The sequence below is a fragment of the Rhamphochromis sp. 'chilingali' genome, assembly GCF_963969265.1.
Source record: "Rhamphochromis sp. 'chilingali' genome assembly, chromosome: 8".
Taxonomy (NCBI): Eukaryota; Metazoa; Chordata; class Actinopteri; order Cichliformes; family Cichlidae; genus Rhamphochromis; species Rhamphochromis sp. 'chilingali'.
The window spans coordinates 15,254,947-15,267,021 of record NC_137935.1 but is presented as its reverse complement, the minus strand read 5'-3'; the positions used below and the strand labels follow the sequence as shown (position 1 = coordinate 15,267,021).

Below are 12,075 nucleotides of genomic sequence, written 5' to 3'. Positions count from 1 at the left end.
ACTTGTGGCAAGTTTTTTTGATGTTTGCATGTCACTTGTTTGTGAACTTGTAGATGATGAAAACAACATGTGTTGTCTTAATCTGAATGAATAACAACATGCATTGAAGCATAAGTGTGTGCACTTGGGAAGCACTTAAACTTGTTTGTGAGCATATTATGAAAGGGAAACTATGTTATGACATCAACCTAAACCTGCCAATTTACCTTTTTCCCAGAGGGGTGAGAGGTAGACAAGGGGCAAACTGGGCAAGAAAAGACAAGCAAGTGTTTTCGACAAGACTGATGACATCTGGCCCTTAGGATAGAAAACAAGCGTTCACCAGGTGTTGCGTTGAAAACTAATTAATTTAGAATTTTTTTAATTGAAGGTTACCTTGTTTCTCTCAAAACAATTAGCATTGATGCCATTAATTAGTGAGATGGCAGTGAGACATTAGTTACTGTCACCTGCAATTATTAGTTTAATATTGAAGAGAAGAAAAAAAAACTCTGCTAAGTTAACTTTAAGAAACATACACACATACTGAGTACAAAGGTATACAAAGTATAAAGGTTTCTATTCAAGGGTGTCATTGTTTTCACAATTTGAAATTAAACATTACATTTCAAAGTAGTTTATCTAATTTATGTTCAAGCTAATGCTGTACATATATATTTATATTCATTAGGTTTACAAGGATTAAAAATATCAGTATGAGTTCAAATAACATTGGCTGTATTCAGGCCACTCAAATCTCCATCATGACTTTCAGACTTCATTGTAACTCTAATTCTGCTGAATATCTTCTATTTGATTGTCATCTACCCACAATTTAATTGTAATTCAGTTATCTAGCTGTAAAACCTTTTAGGCAGAACTGGGAAATATAGTCTTTTTCTTCTATGAGCACAGTCATCTTTAGAATTTCCCTCGTTGCAGCCTTTTAAAAAGTATCCACACGTCATCATCAATTCTTTGGTAAATGTCATATTTTGATATGGACACTTGGGCCTGTGACTATCTCCTAGTATGCAGCAGAAATCAGGGCAGTGGGAAAAGACTTGCCGCCAAAGATGACCTTAACCAAGTACCCCTATTGGTTCCATTGAATTTTGGCAAACAAAGCAATTGTTTGATTTCAGTCCTTTTGTGAGTTTGCACTTCACATCAGAAGATGTTTCTCATTATTACTGAATGTCACCGTTATACCTGAAGCCCAGTGATATTTTGCAAACATTTGGATTTACTCTTAAGATTGTCCCTGTAAGAGAAACTACTGTGACCTTATAGAGTCATGAGAAAAGAAAGTACATCTTCTTTCAGTTCTAAGGTTTTATGTATCTGGACATAACAAAAAATAAATAAACCATCTGGTCCTTACCAGGTTCAAAAATTATTTCAACACATTTTGAGGTACACAGCAATAAATAATCTAACATACATATTACATACAGTATATCATTTTTGTTTTTAACAAAAACTATCCCAGAATGAACAAACAATGAGTCAGAAACTATCAAGATGACTCAAGAACCACCTTTAGCAACATAAACTTGAAGTAATGTTCTGCATATCTTTACCAATCCCTCACATCACTGAAGAGGAATTTCAACCCAATACTATTAACACTATTGCTTCAGATTATTGGTATTTGTGGGCATTTTTTTCCCAGTGATAGCATTCTGGCCAGGGTGAGGTCTGTCACCTTGATTCTTTACTTTCTCAGGCATTATGATTTGCTGCTGTGCTTTGGATCACTGCTCTGTTACATGATGTAGTTTAGGCCAAGCTTTAGCTCTCGGATAGATGATCTCACATTAGACTCTACAATACTTTGGTATCAATGTGCTCAGATTCTGTGGTGAAATGGGCCCAAAACATCACCCCTCTACCAATGTGCTTGATATGTAATAATTTCCCCCAGGGATCAATAAAGTATTCTGATTCTGATTCTGATTCTGATGTGGTATGAGGCGTCTGTGCTGATGTGCTGGATTTGGTTTCTAACAAACATGCATTATGGTTAGACATTTCCATTTTCTTCTCTGCTTTTGAAAGGATATTATTCCAGAGGTATTGTGGTTTATTAGGGTGTTGCCATACTTGTTAAGGCTTTTTTCTAATTGTACTGTCATGAACTTCAATATTTAACATGCCAACTTGGGCCTATAGAGTCTGAGATGTGACTCTTAGGTGTTTTTGCAATTTCTTTAAACATTGCACAGTCTGACTGAACAAGTCCCTTAATTGGTTTTAATTAAAGACACAACATTGAATTTTAGGGCTTATCATCATTGAGGTTAAGAAATTAAGAAATTAAGTTTCAATCTATAATAAGAACACACAGCCAGTGTCAATATTGGTGTGTCTGTGGCCATGCCACGTAAAAAAAAAAAAAAAAAAATATATATATATATATATATATATATATATATATATATATATATATATATATATATATATATATATATATATATATATATATATAACTTGTCACTGTGCTTATGTTGAATTTCTTTATATTTCCCTCATGTGTTGGTCTACTTTTTGTTCTGTAATTGTTGTATATGTTTGTATTTATATGCATTTTTGTCCCCTTACAGTGTGTGTATGGACTAGTAATATTGGCTGTATACAGTTTTTTAGTTACTACTACTACTACTACTACTACTACTACTACTACTACTACTACTACTACTACTACTACTACTAATAATAATAATAATAATAATATGCTGCTGCTGCTGCTGCAGCAGCAAAATATACACCATAACTGGAATTAGTATGGTTTTCAGTAATTCCACAATACTACCAGCAGATGACAGTATTGTCCATGGTATGGTGATCCAATGGAGGTACAAAGAAATCACTGATTTGTGATTGTGTGTATGTGTAATTTGTTAGGAAAAGTATTTTACTTTTTTTCTTTTATTTTCATTGATTTAAATCTTGCACTACATACTGTATTGCTGTCCCAGATGTGTTCTGTATAAGAACAAAATTAGGTTTCAGCTTTTATAATTTCTTATTTATTTCTCTCTTTCCATGTTCTACCCCATAATTTAGCTGACTTGTATTCTAAGTTCCCTGTTATGGTAATACTGACCTTCCAAGACTAACTCTAACACTTTAGTGTAGGCCGTTCACTCTTGCAACACTAAAATGCTCTCCTGAATATAAAGATCATTTAGTAATAATAAAGAACATCACTGGACTGCACAGAGATCTGACCTGATCCCCATTAAAAAAAGAACACAGGTAATAATCATCTGCTGCACTGCTACAAACTTATAAATACTACATAAGTGTACCAAAGGAAGCAGATCGTTTTTGGATTGTTATCGAAATGTAGCTTAAATATTTATTATTTGTCAATGTTTTGCTAACCTACCCTGCAACAACCCTCATAATACCAAAGAGAATAAGCCTAGGTGTATAAAAAGTTCAGATCCAGTTGATTGATAATATGTCTTTTGACACTAAAAAAACATATACGAAGTTACCTTCTGACTTTCATTCATTTCATCAAGTTCAAAAAGTAAGATCAATCATAGACTTTGGCCTTGACGGCACCAGCTCTCCAGTGGACATCATAAGGGTATCATGATGCAACACTCCTGGAAACAAGTATCTGCTAAGAGGATAGGTGTGTGAGCTGAGTGTATTCTGGAGGGAATTTCTCAGTTTGTTATTGTGCTTGTTACTGGGATGAGCCACAGGTGTAGGTCATGGTCAGGCCTTAGGCACCTGCACTTCAGCACCTGTGTTCGAACTTAATCAATACCCAAAGGTAAACAACCGTGACTGAAACACCAATTTAACTTTGCATAAACAAAATTAACAATATCTTTTGGTAATTCAAAAGGGCCCAAGAGGCACACCAGCTGCTACTGAACATCCCTTTGGCTGAAAGGCAACAATAACAAAATTAATTATTGCAAGGCTCAATACACTGCTAAATCAGTTATGCTAAATTGTTTATTTTGCTTCCTTGTCAAAAGTGTAACTTTAATCCCCTAATCCAAATGCAATACCTTCTTAAAGTGCCACACAGGGAAATAACTGAAAATACAAGGTAAACATGCCAAAAGCATTTAGCACAAATTCAAATCAAGAATGATTATGTGTAAATCCCCATGCAATATATAATGTTGTTTTTTGTTTGTTTCTTTTGTTTTTATTTCACATTCAAACTTTCTGTTCAAAGCAGACAGAACAAAGAAAGAAAGAAATTGACCGATTAAAAAAACAACAACATATTAGCCCAGATTTCTAGATTACTAGATGTAGGATTCCACATCACTATGTTCATCCAGCTGAGGTTTTGTTAGTCAAAAAGACTTTCAAATCATCTTCCCCAACTGTTCATAACAGTTTACAAAAAAACAATAGTTACTATCGAAAACTACTGCACTAGTTGTTTTCTGAAAAAAATGACTTACTTGGTATGTCATGTTACAATATTAAGTGTAATGAAAAAGGCAGATATTTGGGTCACATTACCAGGAATAATGTACACGGTTATGACAGTGTTCAGCAGTAATACTACCATTTGTATGCTGGAACACAAATTTCCTATGTGATCTAAAATAGTCAATATTAAAACTTTGCAGCATTTTGAAGCCCTGCAAAATGGAAGTGCCTTGTTTGTATAAGTCCCCAAGATGAACAACTGCAAACCATATACTATATTTAATTATGGTCCCCACTTTTCATACCTTTACATTTTGAGGAACTGTATGTACACTGATGTATAAATTAACTAACTCTAAAAATGTAATCTTATTGAGCTACAGTTACACAAGATATGGTATTACTTGTGTTTTCACAAGTCTGTGTTTAATTCACTTGTAAACTTCTGTTTTTCATTTGCAATGATATGGATCTATATATTATTGTTTTAGCACTGCGGTTATTGGAACACTGTTAATACAGTGGAATAAGTAAATCGGGTATAATTGAAGATATTCACAAATACATGTATGGATAAAATACTCTTGTAATTGTTTTTTGAAGACATATATTCTCATTATTTTCATTACAGCAAACAGAGTGTGTACAATCATATGTATAAAATAAAATAAACTGAATGAAAGAAAGGGAATCTGAACACTTTCAAGTTAAACATACGGTAGCATTCATCATCTCTACATTTTGAAATCAAGGCCTGCTGGCCATAACTCTGTGTGAAAATAGCCAAATAGTACATTTTACTCATAAATCAAATCCCACTAAACATCATATCTATATTGGGTCCATCAATTCTGGTCATGGATTAATGTCCAAAGCAGGTCCAGATCTTGGACGTCCAAACTTGGACGTCAATATGATGTTCAACGTTTGAGCTTTGGACTGGGTAATATTTCTGGACATTATGTGTCTATGACAGGTGCAGGAAATGTACATTATTTATACATTTTTTTTAAATCATTTTTTAATTACAAATGTGTTTTATTACAAAGAGCTTATGGTTGTAAGAGGAAGTGAACATGGTTGTGATTGGTAGAGAAGTTGCAATGACAAGTAGGAGAAGTTTGTGAAAGTGTATATGTATGAACTGGACTATCTGCTCGACAGTCTTTGTCAACGCGCACATTTTCCAAACTGTGAGAAGCTGGGGACATGTCCACCAAGCAGCTGCTCACTTTTGTTTTAGCTTCAAGAGCCTGCGGCATCTTGGAGATGTGCACTGATCACTCTGCATTTCTTTGTACATAAATGTTATGATCTAGACCCATTTCAGAAGGTGGCATACTGTTCCAGATCATTTTCCAATAACTTCATTTGATTGTCTCAGCCACAAATGATAGCTATAGACGGATACAAAAGTGTAAACAAAGCAACAAAAAGATTAACTGGTAGTCTATAGAAAACATGTCCTTTACCCTCTGAAAATATGTGACTACTGACACTATCCGGTCTTTAAGTGATGACGTGACGAATCCTGCTTCCGGGCCTAAAGTAGTCTGTGTTTAATATGGCTTTTGTGTTGTTAACATGTTTAATGTTATGTATTTTCTTCTATTTAATCTCAAAAAGCTCCTAAAACAGTCAGTGATCACTGTTGACCTCCCTCGGCTTTCATTACTGCTAATCATTTATTTAAGCTCAGTTTTTAAAACCTTAGGATGTAACTACAGCCCAGCCCATGCAGCAGTATATGAATGACTAACCTTGTATTGTGGATGGATTATCTCAGTTGTTCTCCTGGCTGAAGTTTGGTCCTTTTACAGCATCCTGCCATGCGATTACATTTGTTCCTGACCACCGAGAACACTCACGTTAACTTTTATCGAGTGGAAAAAAGTTAGCTTGTTTATATTATGTGTGTGTGAATGCCAGAGTGAATGAATAAAGTGCTTTGGGTGCCTTGAAAAGCGCTATATAAATCCAATCCATTATTATTATTATTATTATTATTATTATTATTATTATTATTATTATGCTCACATAGCTATGTCACTAGCGGTCACGTAGCAAATCATTATATACCAGCTAGCCAAACTTCAGTAACCCTACAAACGTCACTGCTGTTCTGACTTCATTTATGTTGGATGTGATAGAAGAGCCGTACGTTTGAATTTGTTTCCAAAATCCATCAGTCAGTATTTAGATGGAAGCTAGCGAGCTAACTTTCTGCTAATTTCTAACTCCGTTAAATGTCATAAATTCCGTTTTCATGGATGCCCGGATGTTAAACTCAATTGTTACACCTGGTAGAGCAGAACACTGATCATTTTATTACAGATGAAAAACTTTAGACAGTTTTTCAGCTCTCAGTGATGCCACAGTGATCATTTGATTTATGGACCTGGAGTTTGAGCCCAGACACGGCTAGTGACGTCAGACTTAAAGACCGGATAACAACAGTATAAAAACAACATTTAAACAGGCTTTAGGCTTTAGGCTAAGTTTTGTTAAGTTTGGCATTGAGAAGATGTCCACAACAACCACAGTTTGACTATAAATAGCCTGTACATGGAGGTCCTACAGACATCTACACTAGATGTTCTGTAGACGTTGAGAAAAAAATGTCACCTGGCATTACAAAACAACCCCTCCAGTGGACCAAAACTGGATGTCCAAAAGTGACATATTAAAAAGGTTACTCTGACATCACTTTGCATAGTGGGATTAAATTAAAATTTTGAGTATTTATGGATTTTTTTTCAAAATGCACAAGTTTTATCTAATATTTTATGTTAAATCCTCAAATTGTGTATAATTATGCATTGATATCCACTGGACTTTATGTTTGTTGGTCTGAAGTTATAATTTGTTTCATTTGTTTAATATAAATTTGGAAATCTAAAAAACCTAAAATTGTAACAAATCATTATCAACACATAATATCATGACGAGGCCCAATGAAAGTTTTCCTGTCTCTGATTGGTTGGTAAAAACTAACATATCCTGCCATGGTCTAAGATAAAATTCTGCTCTAACCCAGACAAGAGTAGCTTTTTCCCACCATAATGCATACATAGAAGATGTTGTCATTGATAACAGGGCTAGTGTTCATTGGATTTTTTGCATTTCAAACTGTAGAGGAGAAAGCTTCTCTGTGTCAAATACTGGGGAGTCCAGAGTTTCCTATGATGTCAAAAGAAGGAGATGTTATGATCGGTGGAGCCTTTTCCATCCGCAGCAAAATAACATCGCCTTCACTTGTCTTTACAGAGAAACCCAAACGCCTCAGGTGTTCCAGGTAATTTTATGCTATTAACAAAAATACTGAGTTTTGTGACAGTAAACACAAGTTTATATTTCCTTGTCATTTCTCAGTGTCAACCTTAGGGAGTTTCGATTTGCACAGACGATGATATTTGCTATTGAGGAAATAAACAAAAACAGTTCTCTTCTTCGCAATGTTTCTATTGGATATCGTATTTATGACAACTGTGGCTCAACACTGTCCTCAATGCGTGCAGTTATGGCCCTGATTAATGGTGATGAATGGATGCTGGGAAAGAGCTGCTCTGGCCAATCAGCTGTGCATGCTATTATTGGGGAGTCTGAATCCTCTTCAACCATTGTTCTGTCACAAACTACTGGACCATTTAAAATACCAGTGGTAAGAGGGATGTTGATGGATATTCCATGTATGCATATGAAATGTAAACTTTCCTTATTCTGTCTCTCTTTCTTGCATCTTTCTATTGTGTGTACTCAGATAAGTCATTCAGCTACTTGTGAGTGTTTGAGTAGCAGGACAGAATATCCTTCTTTTTTTCGAACCATTGCCAGTGACTTTTATCAAAGTCGAGCCCTCGCTCAACTGGTCAAGCACTTTGGCTGGACCTGGGTTGGAGCAGTCAATAGTGATAGTGACTATGGTAACAATGGCATGGCTATCTTCCTCGCTGCGGCCCAAGAAGAAGGAGTATGTGTGGAATACAGAGAGAGGTTTCACAGGGCAGAACCAGAAAAACTTCTAAAAGTGGTTGATGTGATCCGTAAGAGCACTGCCCGGGTTATTGTTGGTTTCCTGGCCCATGTAGAGATGAACAACCTTCTGGAGCAATTGAGTCTGCACAACATCACTGGCAGACAATTCATTGGAGTGGAGGCCTGGATTACTGCTAACAGCCTTGTGACTCCTACCAGCTTTGCTGTATTGGGAGGCTCACTGGGCTTTGCAGTGCAAAAGGCTAATATCAGTGGCATGGAAGATTTTTTAGTCAAAGGCTTTTGGGAGACAGAATTTCAGTGTAAGGAGGCAAACCAGGACAGTATGATAAATACTACATTTTGCAAAGAAAATCAGGATCTAATGGAGCTGATAGATTATGATGATGATGTGGCAGAGCTGAGATACTCCAGTAACATTTACAAAGCAGTCTATGCTGTAGCCTATTCTCTGCATAATATCCTAAAGTGCTCAAACATTCAAGGGTGTGACAAGAAAGTTCATGTTACTCATAGGCAGGTAAACTAAACTAATGACTAAACGTTTCTTTGTTTTGTACATCAAAATAGTGATATTAATATAATGGCAATATATGACACAGTTTAGTTTTCTGGTCTTCAGGTAGTGGAGTCCCTAAAGCAAGTGAACTTTACTATTAAGAATGGGGATCGAGTGTGGTTTGACAGCACTGGAGCAACTGCTGCCAGGTACGAGGTGGTAAACTGGCAGCATGGACCAGATGGATCTGTTCAGTTTATACCAGTTGGCTATTATGATGCTTCTCTACCTCCTGGTCAGAGGTTTGTTCTTAAAACGGAAGCCATTGTGTGGCCTGGAGGAAGCAAAGAGGTAAATATTTTAACTGATAAAACAACAGTTAAAAATGCGTCTCTTCAAAAACTTTCACATATTCCTCTTTATTGGATCTGAAGTTGCCTGTCTCAGTGTGCAGTGTCAGCTGCCATCCAGGAACACATAAAGTTCTTCAAAAAGGAAAGCCAGTCTGCTGCTATGACTGTATGCCATGTGCAGAAGGAGAAATCAGCAACACCACAGGTATCACAGTCCTGAATTACAGCAACGTGCATACACTGTTTGCTTTCTACAGTTTATGTGTCATGTTTAAGTCTTCTGTGGTACAGTTACTGATTTACAGTTACACTGATTTAATACCAATAACGGCAACACTATTTTCATTACAGATTCTAATGACTGCAAAAAGTGTCCTGGAGAATATTGGTCCAATCAAAACAGAGATGCATGTATATTAAAAAATGTTGAGTTTCTTTCCTTCACAGAATTTATGGGAAAGATTATTGTGTTTTTTACTTTCTTTGGTGTTCTCCTTAATTTGATAGTGGCTGCTCTATTCTTAATCAAGAAGGACACTCCACTGATAAAGGCCAACAATTCTGAGCTGAGCTTCCTGCTGCTCTTCTCCTTGACTCTGTGTTTCCTGTGTTCTCTAACTTTCATTGGTCAGCCCTCCAAGTGGTCCTGCATGCTTCGACACACAGCATTTGGCATAACTTTTGTGCTCTGTATCTCTTGTATTCTGGGGAAAACAATAGTAGTACTGATGGCCTTTAAAGCTACACTTCCAGGGAGTAATGTCATGAAATGGTTTGGACCTGTACAGCAGAGACTGAGTGTTCTAGCATTCACTCTCATACAGGTATTGATTTGCATTCTTTGGCTAACAATAAACCCACCATTCCCCTACAAAAATATGAATCATTACAAAGAGAAAATTATACTTGAATGTGCCCTGGGATCACCTGTAGGTTTCTGGGCTGTGTTAGGATACATAGGGCTGCTGGCTATGTTATGTTTTGTACTTGCTTTTTTAGCTCGAAAGCTGCCTGATAATTTCAATGAAGCTAAATTTATCACTTTCAGCATGTTGATATTCTGTGCAGTGTGGTTAACCTTTATACCAGCTTATGTCAGCTCCCCTGGAAAATTCACAGTTGCTGTGGAAATATTTGCTATTCTGGCATCAAGTTATGGGCTACTCTTTTGTATTTTTGCACCAAAATGCTATATTATTGTAATTAAACCTGAACTGAACACAAAGAAACATTTGATGGGAAAAATACAATCAAAATAAATCAAGGCACCAGTTTTATTTCAAATGCATTTAGTCGTATACTTTTTGATTTCACTACTTACCCTTACGTTTTGGTGTGACATTCATTTTCACATGTATTGTATTTGTATTTTCTAGTTTTTCAAAAATCTTCAAAAAATTGTACAAAGTGAATGTACGATGTTTTCTGTAGAATGTAGAGTTTTCTTTTTTGTATTGATTTTGATAATTTTATAGTGTACTAATTCTAACACTGTCAGTAATATTAACAATAACAATCAACAATAAAAATGTGTAATAAAAATTTGATACACTTTTTTTGGTTCATTATTAAATTGGGAATTAAGTGAATATAACGTTCTTTAGTTTAATATGAATAAATTAAACTAAAAAAAACTACTTGTCGCACTTTATTATTAGCATAGGTATAGTCTACAGTATAGACAATGCCTTCTGATTTGCAAACCTTTATCATGTACACATGAGTCAAAAAGCTTTGTCATTACAAAATAAAAATGCTTGAAAAAACACAGAAACCTGAACCTGATCCTGCAAATTGTTGGATTATTGCAGGGTCTTTTTACCTTATAATATAAAGCACCTTGAAGCAACTGTTATTGTGAATTGCTGTTATATAAATAAAATTAAATTGAATCAGTTCTGAACTGAGTTCTGTGTTTAATATGTTAAAAGTAATTTTTTCAAATATTGCAGTATGCACTTGTGAACCAGGCCTCTTTCTCAGGCATGACCTGTTCACACTCAACCTTTTAAAAACAATCACTCCTCAGCACTGATCAAGTTTGTTGGACATAGTACAGCCTCACTGACAGAAAAGTGCAAGGTACAGTGGGGCAAAAAAGTATTTAGTCAGCCACCGATTGTGCAAGTTCCCCCACTTAAAATGATGACAGAGGTTAGTAATTTGCACCAGAGGTACACTTCAACTGTGAGAGACAGAATGTGAAAAAAAAATCCATGAATTCACATGTAGGATTTGTAAAGAATTTATTCGTAAATTAGGGTGGAAAATAAGTATTTGGTCACCTCAAACAAGGAAAGTCTCTGGCTCTCACAGACCTGTAACGTCTTCTGTAAGAAGCTTTTCTGTCCCCCACTCGTTACCTGTATGAATGGCACCTGTTTGAACTCATCATCTGTATAAAAGACACCTGTCCACAGCCTCAAACAGTCAGACTCCAAACTCCGCCATGGCCAAGACCAAAGAGCTTTCGAAGGACACCAGGAAAAGTATTGTAGACCTGCACCAGACTGGGAAGAGTGAATCTACAATAGGCAAGCAGCTTGGTGTGAAAAAATCAACTGTGGGAGCAATCATCAGAAAATGGAAGACATACAAGACCACTGATAATCTCCCTCGATCTGGGGCTCCACGCAAGATCTCATCCCGTGGGGTCAAAATGATCATGAGAACGGTGAGCAAAGATCCCAGAACCACACGGGGGGACCTGGTGAATGACCTGCAGAGAGCTGGGACCAAAGTAACAAAGGTCACCATCAGTAACACACTACAACGGCAGGGAATCAAATCCCGCAGTGCCAGACGTGTTCCTCTGCTGAAGCCAGTGCATGT

At 36.2% G+C, this 12,075-nt stretch overlaps 1 protein-coding gene across 1 annotated transcript; it reads left to right on the top strand.

Annotated features, from left to right (window-relative positions):
* Nucleotides 1-7,472: 7,472 nt before the first annotated feature.
* On the top strand, nucleotides 7,473-10,502 carry LOC308401558 (extracellular calcium-sensing receptor-like; the record flags this gene model as incomplete). The annotated part of the gene is made up of 6 exons (XM_080889832.1): nucleotides 7,473-7,690; nucleotides 7,768-8,056; nucleotides 8,156-8,911; nucleotides 9,014-9,241; nucleotides 9,325-9,448; nucleotides 9,595-10,502. 6 exons carry the CDS (start codon nucleotides 7,473-7,475, stop codon nucleotides 10,500-10,502), a joined length of 2,523 nt encoding a protein of 840 aa, XP_080745958.1.
* Nucleotides 10,503-12,075: the final 1,573 nt, after the last annotated feature.